The sequence below is a fragment of the Festucalex cinctus genome, chromosome 10 (assembly GCF_051991245.1).
Source record: "Festucalex cinctus isolate MCC-2025b chromosome 10, RoL_Fcin_1.0, whole genome shotgun sequence".
Taxonomy (NCBI): domain Eukaryota; kingdom Metazoa; phylum Chordata; class Actinopteri; order Syngnathiformes; family Syngnathidae; genus Festucalex; species Festucalex cinctus.
The window spans coordinates 12,174,029-12,187,787 of NC_135420.1; the positions used below are offsets into that span (position 1 = coordinate 12,174,029).

Here is a 13,759-nt window from a genome sequence, read left to right on the forward strand (position 1 = left end):
TGGGAAGTGTATTTAATTTATTTACATGAAACTATGGTTTGTGAGAGAGGACAATAGTGTTACATGGCAAAACAAGACCTTGCATCAGCAAGTACAACAAATAATGAAAAAGACAACAAAATCCCGACATAAATGTATTATCAGCTGAGTTATGGTCACATGAAAGAGATTTTGAAATGATTAGATTTTCTTTTACAGATCCACGAATATGGAGGAATCAGCCATCACGTAGCTTTGTTATAGATCACTCCATTCTGAAGCATTTTCTTCACAACTGTGCTCAAGCGTGAATTGTGCTGTTCTTGCAATGACATTGTGGCAATACAGTGCAGGTAAATGGCTGATTGTCTTTTGGAAAAGGAGAAGAAGAGGCTGAATTATTAATCACTGATAGTGAAGTGCTGTACGTGCAGACTGGAGCGGAGACGTTGATGGCTCTTGAAGTCGTAGACGTTATTTAGAGTAGCGAGCAAATGGAGATCCTTCGTTCATTTTGTCCTTGAAAAATAAAAAAAATAAAAAAGCAAAATAGAAATAGATGATCCTATATGATAGTATGCTTCATGCATTTTATGTTTTCATTTGATGTCATTCGTATGCAACTTCACTTGAAACAAATTCAATTATAGTTTCCCCTCTTTCTCACTTCAGCATTTTATGACACAATCAGTCATGTTGCAACAATACAGTGAGCGAACAGGAAATGTAAATTATGACACTTCCACTAAACTTGGCAGCTTGTTTTGAAGCTAATGAGACACGAAAAGTCACCTCCAAGTAACCGACCTTCGGGCAACCTTTACATTCCGCCGCTTTTCTCACCGTCACTTCTGCTGTCATTTATTAAGCCTGCCTCTTATCTGCTAATCATCACCTTCTCACTTTGCACAGTCAGTGTTTGTACCCATATGAGCAGGTTGCAGCATGTGGACATGCAATGTCGGCCCCTTCATTAGGTACACTTACACAAATAATTTGATCTAGTACAGTGGTTCTTAATTGATGATGATGTAAACTTATAAATGATAGCACTAAGAGTTTGGCAGTAATGCTCCAAAAAACCTAAACGACAACACAAACATGTCTCCGTTCCTGCTTTTTTTCAAGCACAACAATCCAGTCAGCTTTCCTGTTGACGTAAAAGATTAAGCAGAAAACCACCGAGGGGAGAAGGGAACAAATGACGCGAATGTGTTTTCAATGCCAGCTTTCATTCCCCGTCATGGGTGAGTGTTCAATTCCCCTGTAGAACTCATCACTCTACAACAGTCACCATTCATTCACATTTGGCTCCAGAGTAGATATATCACCCTTTGTGGGAGCACCACGACTGAGTGGTAACACAATGGTCTAAGTGGCCTAAGCTCAACCTGTTTGAAGCAGAATTTAGTAGGGTTTTATGGGGAGCAAAAACACTATTTTTAAGATGAAGGCATTCTGGTACAATCAATTTCACAACTGAAAGACATCATTGTGAACTCTATCTATCCAGCTAGATTTTTTTTTGTACATCTATTCAAAAATAAGAAAACATTTCATGCCCCAACTCTCCGCCACAACCCTAAATAGTATCATTTGTCTATACAATGTTTGTAAGTGCACATCTGCAGAGGAGCTAATACTCTCTGTGCACTCTGACAATTACACCACCACTGCCACCTACTGCAGTGGATGTGCAATTACACTTTACTCTCGTGAGGGCAAAATAAATAAATAAATAAATAAATAAATAAATATATATATATATATATATATATATATATATATATATATATATAAAAGGAAGACACATGCCCCTCCTGGCATCATGACGCCATTTTTGTGTGATCACTGATCACATAACGCAAGATCTGTTCGAGCTCCTCTAAGAAAATGTCTTCTGTCTGGTTAAAAAAATAAATAAAAATCTGTGTCTATGATTTTCATGCAGTGCCTCAATGTTTTTTTTCGCAGGCATGGCTGGATAACTCATGTTTGATCCTCCAAAAAGCCTTGAAAGGTAGCCACATCCAGTTTGTACGATGCCAAAATTTGTGATCATTCAGAATTATATTGTTTTGGTTGAGGGTGTAAACTAACTTTAATTTCACCCCAAGTCAGCTCGAATAGGTTGGACTATACTCTATCTCTTAAAGCTATAACAGAAGAAAATTGATTGACAGTCATGGTTCACAACAGGGAACTGTAAAGCACTTGGGGAACAAAAAATAAAAAAATAAAAAGTTTTCAAACTCACCATGGGCACATCTTCAAGCCTTTCAAAGTCGGAGCTCGGTGACTGGATACATTTGACTGTGGCTACGATAAGCATGAGAGTAAGGACGATGCAGAAGATGGTGATGATGGCTACAAGGCCAGGATTGGCCCTCAAGCTGTCCTCACCAAAGTCTTGAGGAGGAGCTGAGACGGTAACAAATACATCATTAGGATGATTTAGGGCTGTGTCACCTAAAAGTCATACGGTAAATTAATGGATGGATGCTTGTTAACTGAAAACAGCCCCCGAGTCTAAAGATGATAAAAAAAAAACATATTGTACTGTCACTATTACACAACGAATCTGACTTTTCTGTGGTAAAGGTTAGCTGAGGCAGCCAAGTGTTTCATTCATGTCTTGATGTAGAATGACCTATGCCGGTTGATTTTTGGTGAGATGTGGCAGTTGAGGCAGCTAAGATTGTCGATAGAAGAGGTGTTGTCTCTTTAGAAGTCTGCTCCTGTATCCTGTTGGCTGTTTGCGGAGGCCGCGCTGACGCTTGTGATGTCCCTGTAGGAGGAACTGTTCGCTGCTGTGTGGTGTGGCTGGTCCAACCTTCATTGTTTGTTTTTGTTAAAGTGGTGATCGCCGTCACCGACGTCTGTTTAGCTGTTGGAGAGAAGCTGGTGCCTGCAAATGAACATTATATACATTGTTCTAAAAGTTAGTTAATTGCAAATATGTAAGCAAATGTCATGCTGAAAGCTTGACAATCATTCTAAGTCCATTATGAAAGGAATTGTAGTTACTTGCTGTAATTTCGGGGGGGCACCCACTTAAGACTCCAGTGTACACTTTGGATTTTCAATTTTCTTGTTGTTATTGCTCAGCTCAGCTGATCATACCCAACGGACGCATGGAACTGCCGATGTTGAGTAAACATTTTTGACTGGCGAGCGCTTAAAGATGCTCTATGTAACAATTTGGCTAAAAATATCTATATAATAGCCTTTTTATTTGACCATTTATGACTGAAACGTCTTCTAATTATGGGATTAACACCGAATAAGACACACCGAATCTCCCCCCCCACTCATTGCTCAAGTAATACCCCAGGGTATTATGGGAAAATATACTATGTTTTTAGCATTTATACTTCAAATAAGTTTGAAAGTATTTGCTAATACTGTATTTTCGAAAATATTCGGCAATTAAAAATGTTCAGTCTGCATTGGAAGTTTCATGCTTTCATAATACCTAGAGTAAATAAGAAAATACGAACTTAGAACCAAGGGTTATATAATAATAGAGTATACAACTGATGTCCCCCTTCTCTTATCACCAAGAAATTACTCGCATTTACAAACTAAAGTAGTAAAACATTTCAGCCACCACAAAACAAAAATGGCTTGATGATGATTAGCATAGTATCAACAATGTAAATATTAAATCTGTCACAAGTTAACTCTTTGCAGTTGCGAAATCTCAGAACTTGATATTTCAACTTATTGACTATCTCATGTTTCAAACATTAAACGAGGTGGTGAATATGACACTACTAGCGGGCAAAACAAATACAACCAAGTCCATAAACAAAATGATAAACTAAACAAGAGAGTGACGTTGCGACAGCAGGACATGGTTAAATGACAAATGGAAAGATGGAGACTGAACGAAACCAAGAAACTAAATACAGTACACACTCATTAATTAGACAACCTGAGTCCCACCTGGACCAAACACACGTGGCCGAGGGAACCGATTGGCTAACACAAGGGTTGAGGGAAGCACAGGTGGACGAAATCACACTTGATGAGACAAAAGGAAAACAGATCCTGACAAAAACAAATGGAAACATAACAACAATCAAACAATAACCAGGCCAACTACCCAAATCATGACCGAAACAAAACAACAAAAACTAACCAAAACCCAACCCAAAATATGACAACTTGAAGTATCTGTAGTGAGCTTAGCCAAACCATCACCTTCATTTATATTTTTTTGCTTAAATCAGCATTAAGTTACAAATGCTACTCCAAACAACCAGACTTGAGTTTTTGAGTCATACTGTCAACTGAAATTATTAAACAAGCACAATAGAATACACATATGTTTAACCAGTAGAAAAGTTGAATCTGACTTACTCTGACTGATGGTCACAGTCAACAGGGAGATGAGCACAGTCATATGCATCACTGCTGTATGTTAGAAAAGGAAAAAGCTGGCAGCACGCACTTACACACAAACGTACACACGCACACACATCCTTAAGAACAGGATGCGTTGCATGTCTGTTTGGACACTGCATAACCTTGAAGCTTGTTCGACAATGTTTGAATAGTCGCCATGTTGGCGTGCTGCTCTCAGTCCCTCAAGTTGTACACCACACTTTTACACTGGCACCTTCCCAGATGTCCTCATTATCATCATACTTTCATCAATGCTATGTATTAATTGGATAATTCTCATTAGATGTCACAGGCATAAACAGGATATAAGCATGATGGTCCATTAGAAAAACAAGCAGCAGCTCTCTTCACAATGCAGGGGTGCATATTTCACAAAGTAAGTCAGTTTGTGAGTAAATTGAGATCATTATTTGGCTATATATATATATATTTTTTTTTCCGTGATGTCTTGTGAAAATGTAATGTAAAATGTGCCTTGGCTCAATAAAAGTTGGGAAACACTCATTCACTGTTCATCATAAAATATGGTGTGACACTGTAAATTTCTAATACACAATGATCAGCATTATCTTTGAATTGCACCCATTTGATTATGCAAGTGCACCTAATGAAGTGGCTAGTTTATTTAAGTGAAAAATCTGTGTTGAAAGACAAAAATGCATTAAGTTTCCTGGGTCACGGAGGCACCCAAAGTTCGTTTGAAAATCTAAAGTAACTTTTTACTTATCCATAGTCCCTGAATAAAACCAATTGTAGCATCATTTAAAAAAAACAAAAAAAAAAGATGTAAACCAGCAATTAATTAAATGGTTGTTAGTACGTAACACAAATAAGAGTATTACAACTGAAAAAAATAAATAAATCTTTGTTTGCTTTTGAAGTGTTGTGTAGATCATATAGGGACAACAAAATAGGTCTGATAACATTTTGAGTTTTATTTTACAAAATATAAATAAAACCAACATGAAGCCAACACTTTTCCTATTATTATATGCTAATGATTTTGTCAGTAGCAAACAATCATAAATCGAGCCGTTTATATGATAAAGTCACATTGCCACAAGCGTGCATCATGATATTTTGCGACAGTCATACCTGCCAGTTTAAAATGGAAAGTTACACACATTTTTAACTAGGAGTGCACTGACCAATCGTCCCCGATTTCCTTAATTTTGGTATATCGGTAGTTGGCTGATCTCTGAAAAACAAACCAGTCTTCTCAACTGATCTCATCTGTGTCCTCAGAGGTCTTCTTCTGAGATGACTAATAGGCTTTTTATTTCTATTTGAGAATAACTCATGTGCAGCTAAAACAATACGTTTGTATAGTTGCACAGATATTGTGCAATGTTTTACAATAAACCAAGATTGGAACACCGAAGGTGTATCTGCTTGTTATGAAAAAAAAATAAAAATCGGGATTGGCAGGTCAAACTTTTTAAAAGATTGCTGATCGGCTGCAGAGGACAGGGTTAGATGGAGGCAACTGATTCGCTGTGGTGACCCCTGCAGGGAAAAGTCAAAAGAAGAAGAAGAACAAGAAGAAGAAGAAGCTGATTGGCTAGAAATTTATGATCGGTGCACCCCTACTTCTAACTTACATCTTAAATTTGGCATCACACACATGCAGTACAAGATCCTAATCTTAAAATGAAAAAAAAAAAATTAACAGTTGACAATTTAGTCTTAAAACTCTTTGACTGCCAAAGACGTTTCATGATGATTAGTAAAATTCCAATGAATGGAATGCGATCTTTCATTTCGTAGCCACATTGTATATGTAGTAAAGGCAAACAATATTCTTTTTGCCTTGAAAGATGAGTTAAAATGCTCAAAAGCGGCTGGCACTGTGGATTTTTTTGTTTTGTTTTTATAACGCCTGGCAGTCAAAGAGTTAAAGATTATCAATATCAAATCATCTAAAAAATGCAGTCATTTTCATCAACTTGAAAGGGAGACCATGTAGATGGAAAATTTAGCACTATTTTCTAGTGATTATGTACATGCACACTAACAAAAAATGTGTTTTAAAAAAAACAAGTCCTCTCACAAATGTGGCTTCCATGCTGAACTGAAAATACATTGAAACACTTTATAGTAATAACATTTCAACGCGGATAAGGTACAGTGAAAAAGTGTGATGTTACATGATTTTTATGTAAACCTGTTGCACAGTTGAGGATCACGGGATTGTTGTAGCCTATCCCAAAAGACTTCGGGGCGAGAGGCGGTGACAATCAATTCCAGGGCAAATACGTTCATATTGGATCAAATTCAAAAATGCTGTGTCATGATGAATTAACAAAAAGCAACTATGCAGAACAAGTAATACAAATATTCTCAAGTTCTGTATTTTTTCAAGTCACAGTGTCTAATGTCAATGAAATGATTTAATTGAAACGTGAACATTTTTAGTATAGTCTAACCCAGTGGTTCTCAACGGCGGTCCTCGAGTACCCCTATCCAAGCTTGTTTTCCATGTCTCCCTCAGCCAATACAGCTGAGGATCATTATCAGGCTTCATGCAGAGCTTGCTGATTAGCTGGTCATTTGAAACACCTGTGTTGGCTGAGGGAGACATGGAAAACAAGCTGGATAGGGGAACTCGAGGATCGGGGTTGAAACCACTGGTTTAACCTAACACGTATTGATGTTCTACTAATTATAATTGAATAGTAAATCATCTTGTGAACAACAGGGTCAGAGGTATATTGCACTTGAGGAAAATGCTATCTTACTCAAAGTGACCACATTTAGGATTTCTTACTTGCAGCGCTTCAGTCTGAGGTGGTAAGAGGTCGCCACCTTTTTCTTTTATTAATCTCAGAATATCCGCACAAACATGGGACACTGTCTGAATACTCCGACATCATGAATGCAGTACCATAAAAATAAACATGGAAAAACACGTCCCAGCAAGTTAACTTTTAGTTTCCACCTGCAGCAGTGCTAACAATCAGGAGGAGTGGCCCATCTTTGACTTCACCACCCACTTTTCTGCTCCAGAGGTTTGGATGGTGGAAGAGCTTTTGGCTGCACTTCTGCCACACTGCTGTCTGACAGCAACTCTGAGGGTTGACTGTCATCCTGCACACAACATAACGGCGTATTAGGGCCATGTATAAATATTGTTTTGTTTTGTTTTGTTTTTGAGGGTGGGGACAATATTCTGAGAGAAAAAAAAACTCGGAAATTAGCCACTTTATAAAGTTACAAATTTGCGACTTTATAGAGTGGCAGAAAAAAACTCAGAAACTTACGAGAAACACACACAGCGTAAAATTTGGACGTTTGTGCCAATACTTTTCGGTCGGGTTTTCAAACAAGGAGATAGTAATTGATTTGACAGAGATTAACCATATCATGTTAAGCATTCGCACTTTGGAGCATTGGGTGCTGCCACCCTGAGGAGCAAGCATTTAAGTTAATTTGTTAAAATGTATATTTACTTGTACATTTATGTTTCTAATTATTGCTTATACATTCATACATTTAGTTATTTTTTGTACTAATAGCTAAGTTGATGTGTCGAATCTGCTGCTCTCCATCATTCACTTTTTACCTAAAGTTATGCTAGCTTCCGATTGGTTAGTGTTAGTCAGCTGATCAGAAAGTCTTGTTGCTCTAGCTGCCATGAGTGGCGAGTAAAGTTTAAATTAAGAATAAATCCGTCTCCTTCCTGCCTTTTCATTTTATAAACATTGTCCCATTAACCACCAACGAATCCTCACATGTGACTATAGCTACTCTATGTGGATTTGTCGTAAGTTTCTGAGTTTTTTTTCCTCGCAAATCTGCCACTTTATAAAGTCGCAAATTTGCATCTTTATAAGGTAGCAAATTGGCAACTTTCTAAAGAGTTTTTTCTCGTACATGAAAAAAATATATTTATACGTGGTCCTAATACGCCATCGTACAAACATACACACAAAAACTAAGTAAAAGTACATTTTTCACACTCAAATAAAAAGGACCATGAAAAGTCCCTTTGTCCTCCTACAAGGTCAACTTACTCTGTGTTTCAGATAGGAGAGGTAGGTGTCCCACCCCAAGGTGATGGTGTTGACGTACACAACACGGAATTTGGGTGAGAGGAAATAAAAGTTGATCATCTGAGCCACAGGCCAAACGCACCAGTCGGCCTATCAGCAGGAAGAGGAACAAACCCCAGACGATTAGGCAGCACAAGCATTTGTGAAAGATGCGTATTACAAGCCAAATGTTGACGCACAACAACCCTACCCACGTTCAAAATCTGCCTCACAAACCAGTGCTACGAAAAATGAATGCATCTTGTTAATGTTGTAGTAAAGTGAATTTTGAACCTGCTTGCACAAACATTAAGAAAGGTGAAAGAACATAATGCACACGCCTCATTTAGTTTGGTGAGCTCACATGCTAATTTGAATGAAACGGCTCAGTTGACGGCGACGCTGTTAAATATTTGAGCAGGCCAAACCTTCATGACTGTTATAAAAATGTGCAGAGAAGCTCACTGTTGTAGAATAAAATTGAAACTTGACATGATGGACATGTTGCAGCGTTTATGGAAGGAAAGATTGCTGAAAGAAAGCCACTTAGCATTAGGATCCCCTCCTCAAATGTTTTAACATAGGTCAAAATGAGTCTTTGACATGGTTCAAGTTTGACATGTATGCATTTTGTCAACTGAATACAAAATCCTTTCAAAAGCTGATGTAAGTGGATTTGGTGGTGTTGTGATAGGAATTCACTATTCATTAAGTATCTGCCCACTTGAAAGTTGCTCACGAAAAATTGCAGCACACCTGCTAAAAACTTTGCATCACCCGCCAACCTCGGAGGAGTTGAGGAATGAATTTATTTTTGGCCAAATCCCTAAGCAGGAACCAGAATTGAGATTTGTTCGCACATTTTGTGGAAGATAATTTCGTTTATACGTAAAAAACACACTTCCTGGAAGCACAAAACACAGACAGACACTTGGCCGCCAAGTCACAGTATACATACATGTTTGTTTGTTTGTTTGTTTTTTTACAACGCTTAATTTTATCATAAATTATAATAATATCACTATCAATCAGAGTAAATTAACATATTCAATTTGAGGGGAACTAGAAACCAACCACAGAAAAGCTTATTGACATATCAAATATTAACAAGAAAACAGCCCATTGACGATGCCAGCCATTTTGGACCAACTAAAATAGCTTGAAAAACGGCATCCTCACCATTTTCCAACCAAAACTACCTTGCAGACCCAATTAAAAAAATATGTTTTTTTTTCATTTATTTATTAAAAATTAATTTGTTGTGACATGGACCTTTAAGACTTTATGCATGACTGTGTAAAAATAAATATATGAAAATAAATGAAACTTTGATGATGAGTAAGCACTGAAGAGATGAAGACCACCTTTGGAGGTGAGTCTGACATTTGGGTTGGACTTACACAGCACGGTTCAAGAAGTAACAATTGTTCACTCTCAAGTGGACTCTAAAATGGTCGCTTCCGCCATTTTGTGCATTTTCTTCCATCTAGTTCCTGTACTATTGTGCTCATCCAAGTGTTCATTTGAGAGATTCCATTGTATTTACTTGTTTACTTGTTTCATAGCTTTGTTTCTATTTGTCCAAATGTTGATTGTGAAGCATAAGGCATTGTTGGAAATGAGATAACATTATAATTTACAGTATTTTTTTTTTTAACTCTCCACACTGCACTGGAGTATTTTAGTTTGAAGCTGTAAGAATGCACACCAAACTAGACCAGCTTGTAACATCTCCATTGATCCCTTGTGAAGCTGCATGCGCGTTCACTTACTTTATAAAACTCCCAGAATTTATCTTTAAACTCCTCCCATCCGTGGGATAAAGTGCGTCCCTCCATGACCCCCATACCTGCAATAAACAACACAGTTGTGAGTCAGGCGCTTCATCAAGACAAGCTTGAGATAAATTACACACTTGAGGTGAGTTCAACTCTTATAAAGTATACAAGAAACAAAGCTTCAGTCATTTATCACACACAACCTTTGAACTATTTCTGATATGAAAACATACCGTGTTTTGTCTTACCTCACATACATCAAGAACTCGACCTTTGACAGATTTACTCACCTGTGCTACTAGTGAGAATGTTATGGAAGCCCATTTCCACTAGTTAAAAAAAAATCTTTAGTTTTTTTTAATGTATTTATTTTTACTGGCAATAATGGGCTTCCATACAAATCCTCTAAATTAAATGACTGTGTGTCAAAAACAAACAAACAATGGTTCTCACCTAAAAAGTACCACATGCCAAGTGTGGGCGACGCAATCATCTGGTCCACCAGAACCTTCTTGACCACTGTGTTCACAGCGTAGCCTACAAATCTTCTGTCCAACCATGTATACCAAAAGTGCAGCACTGGACCCATGGAGCAGCCCACTACAAACATACGACCTTTTGGGAACAAGAAAGGATGCGAAAAAAAATATAAGGTTTGCACATATAGCCTAATAAGACAACAGCTTTCTTATTGCAATACTAATCAAAGCGTTCTGTATTATGAGAGTCTTTAGTTTGTGGTGATGGTATAATATTAACTTCACTGAACTACTGTATTTCCTTTACTGAATGCCACGTTTATTAATTATTAATCACAGTATATCGTCTTCATTACTATTTCTTGTTACAGTGCTTCTATTATATAACCATTCGATAACCAGAACATTTGTTTTTTAAAACAATATTACTATTTGTGAGAGCAGACAGCAATAAAGTTTGTTATCCTGACTAATATTTACTGTAGTAGTACTATTGCTGTTATAAACATCAATAATAATCTTAGTATCTTGGCATTTCTTTGATCTGAACAATGAACGGCTTTATTCAATGTTTTATGGCCCTTTTCTGACAATGATGCCAGTTCACATGACATATTGGGAGTTTGTATTTGGTAAAAAATGTTTTACTGGTACCACACTGACAATAATACCAACTATTCAGTCAGAAAGAATTTCCAGTTTTGAATGTGGTAAAAGGTGACATATTTTCATAGGGAAAATGTCATTTTCAATTGCTGGTTAAGTAGTTACTCTCCAGAGAGCCTGCGCACCCATCAAGTGTGAAATTACACAACCAAGCAAATTATTTGTTATCGCTCTATTTGGCTGTGAGGCTAATTTGCACAACAACGACCCCTGCGCCACATTAAATTATCCAGTGGTGGTTTTGAACAAGTGACATTCATTTATAAAATAGAGGTGGAGGAGTGAAACTCTACATCAAATCAAAACTGAAAGTAGAGCGGTGCTGAATTTTATTGGATGCACATATTACCATTAACTAATAGCCTTATCTTCTTTTTTCTTTTTCTTTTTCTTTCTAATAGCCTTATCTTCTGAGGGTGGGGGCGTATTTGTGTTTGGTGATGCATCAGTAGTCCACATTAGGTATGGGCAGATTTAGATTCTGACAATAACCTCTTTTTTGTGTGTTTGTGTGTATTTAGGTACATCAAATCAATACTTTCCTCCACTGAACACAATCTATTATATTTTAAACAAAATATAGAATATTTAGTAGGCGTACTGAAGAAAGTGTATACTGTATAAATAAACTAATAAAGGTTACATTTTTTTTCTTCTGTCTACGTTTTTCTGCGTAAGTCTGTGTCCCATCAGTGATTAACTATTTTTAGAACAGACCTGTAGGCTACTCATGTTTTCTTGGGGCTAACTAGTACCCAATGCAATGTAATTTGGCAGCTTTGTGCTAACACCACCAGGGAAAATAGAATTTATTCTGCCTTTGTGGGGACCTGCGATTGTGTGGCAATTTGAAGTCATTTGTTTACATTATGTGAAGCCACCCACAGTTATGTTCACAAAAGCTGGACTCATATTGGCTCCGAAATATGTGGGGTGGGATGAGGTTTGGTTCACTTACATGGGGCAGGGTTGGCCCCTTAAACAAGCTGTTCAGCAAAACAAGTAATAGTGTTCTATAATTCTTGATCCTTGTGTTAATTTGGAAAAAGGCATGAATTAGGCCACCCGAGTTGTGATTTAGGTTGTGTATGTGTGCGTGTGTGTGTGTGGGGGGGGGGGGGGGGGGGGCACACAACGTATGTATCTCCTTGAACGTTTATGAAAGCTAATACGGCTATTTTGACTTTTGATCTTAGTGACAAAAATATTCTATACAAATAATATTTTAGAAGTTTACTTTTGCACAGTACTTTACGTGACTACTTATCAAAATCTCCAGACAGCAATCTGTCAGCAATATGAGGAGGACATCAGCACAATATGGTCGTGATGAACTATTAATTTGAAATCATGACTGTCTCATTAATCAGGATTCAGTGTGATCAGTGAAAATGAACTGGAAAATGTGATTAACCACAGTGAATTTATGAATTAACAAGCAGGACAATACTTTTTCACACAGAGCCAGATAGCTTTGAACAGTTTTTTTTTCTCCCTTAATAAATGAAATCACTATTTAAAAGTGGTATTTTATGTTCACCTTGGTTATTTTGGTCTGATTTTTCATTTGTTTGATTAAATTTTAAACGCTGCTTGTAGGGGTGGGCAAACTCGGTCCTCGAGGGCTGGAGTCCTGCAGGTTTTGAAGGTTTCCCTCTTCCAACACAAGCTGATTGCAATCAACGGGATCGTTCTCAGGGTTATGCAGAACATGCTGATGAGCTTTTCATATACCAGCTGTGTTGGAGAGGGAAACCTCCAAAACCTGCAGGACTCTGGCCCTCGAGGACCGAGTTTGCCCACCACTACGTTCAACTGAGCCCGAGGCCAAGCTTATTCGTCCACGATGACATAACCGGCTCTCCCCTTGTCCTCTCACCTGTCCTGTTCCAGTCTCGGATTCTGGTCGGGTCCTTGTGCGTTTCCCGGCTCTGCTGTAGGAAGTCACCCAGGGCCAGCATGCCTCCTCCGCTCACTGTGTTGGTGAGCAGCAGGTAACGGCCCTGGAACAGCTGCCGCCACGAGAACCGTATGCGGACCACAAACTCTTTGCCCACCCGGGGAAGCATATCGTATGGACCGTAGAAAGAACACTGTCATCTATGTATTTCTTTCTTGGACGGGTTTAGTTGACGAAACTTCGGCAAGACTTCTAAAATGAAGCGTCTTCAATGACAGGACGTAACTTGATGACGTAGTGCATGAGTAGTTCGAAACCACTGATCTGAATACATGACTGGATAGCCGATAGACCGAGTAGCCTTTTGGAGCCGGGAGGCCAACATATTGCTCCTCACAAGAAACGTTTCTCGGAATACGATCCTATACATTTACAGTATCGAAATTGGAGAACATTCGAGTCAGTGAGCCACTGAGCTATCGGCCATCCAGTTATACATTCAGATCAGTGTTCGAA

General features: G+C 38.0%; 2 protein-coding genes across 2 annotated transcripts; both read right to left on the bottom strand.

Annotated features, from left to right (window-relative positions):
- Window positions 1–121: 121 nt before the first annotated feature.
- On the bottom strand, window positions 122–4,712 carry cist1 (colon, intestine and stomach enriched 1). The gene is made up of 4 exons (XM_077534765.1): window positions 4,345–4,712; window positions 2,630–2,887; window positions 2,237–2,400; window positions 122–498 (listed from the first exon to the last, which is right to left on the bottom strand). Exons 1-4 carry the CDS (start codon window positions 4,391–4,393, stop codon window positions 454–456), a joined length of 516 nt encoding a protein of 171 aa, XP_077390891.1. The 5' UTR covers window positions 4,394–4,712; the 3' UTR covers window positions 122–453.
- Window positions 4,713–5,300: 588 nt separating this feature from the next.
- mpv17l2 (MPV17 mitochondrial inner membrane protein like 2) lies at window positions 5,301–13,725 on the bottom strand. The gene is made up of 5 exons (XM_077535235.1): window positions 13,223–13,725; window positions 10,652–10,813; window positions 10,193–10,269; window positions 8,403–8,531; window positions 5,301–7,476 (listed from the first exon to the last, which is right to left on the bottom strand). The coding sequence occupies exons 1-5, from the start codon at window positions 13,410–13,412 to the stop codon at window positions 7,372–7,374; spliced, it is 663 nt and encodes a 220-aa protein (XP_077391361.1). The 5' UTR covers window positions 13,413–13,725; the 3' UTR covers window positions 5,301–7,371.
- Window positions 13,726–13,759: the final 34 nt, after the last annotated feature.

Excerpts from the sequence above, each read along its gene's own strand:
- mpv17l2 (XM_077535235.1), bottom strand. The coding sequence starts at position 13,412 with ATGCTTCCCCGGGTGGGCAAAGAGTTTGTGGTCCGCATACGGTTCTCG. Across the intron at positions 10,270-10,651 it reads TGGCATGTGGTACTTTTTAG|GTATGGGGGTCATGGAGGGA; the intron begins GTGAGAACCATT and ends TGTTTATTGCAG. Across the intron at positions 7,477-8,402 it reads TCTCCTATCTGAAACACAGA|GATGACAGTCAACCCTCAGA; the intron begins GTAAGTTGACCT and ends TGTTGTGTGCAG.
- cist1 (XM_077534765.1), bottom strand. The coding sequence starts at position 4,393 with ATGCATATGACTGTGCTCATCTCCCTGTTGACTGTGACCATCAGTCAG. Across the intron at positions 2,401-2,629 it reads CCAAAAATCAACCGGCATAG|CTCCTCCTCAAGACTTTGGT; the intron begins GTCATTCTACAT and ends TTACCGTCTCAG. Across the intron at positions 499-2,236 it reads GGCTTGAAGATGTGCCCATG|GACAAAATGAACGAAGGATC; the intron begins GTGAGTTTGAAA and ends TTATTTTTCAAG.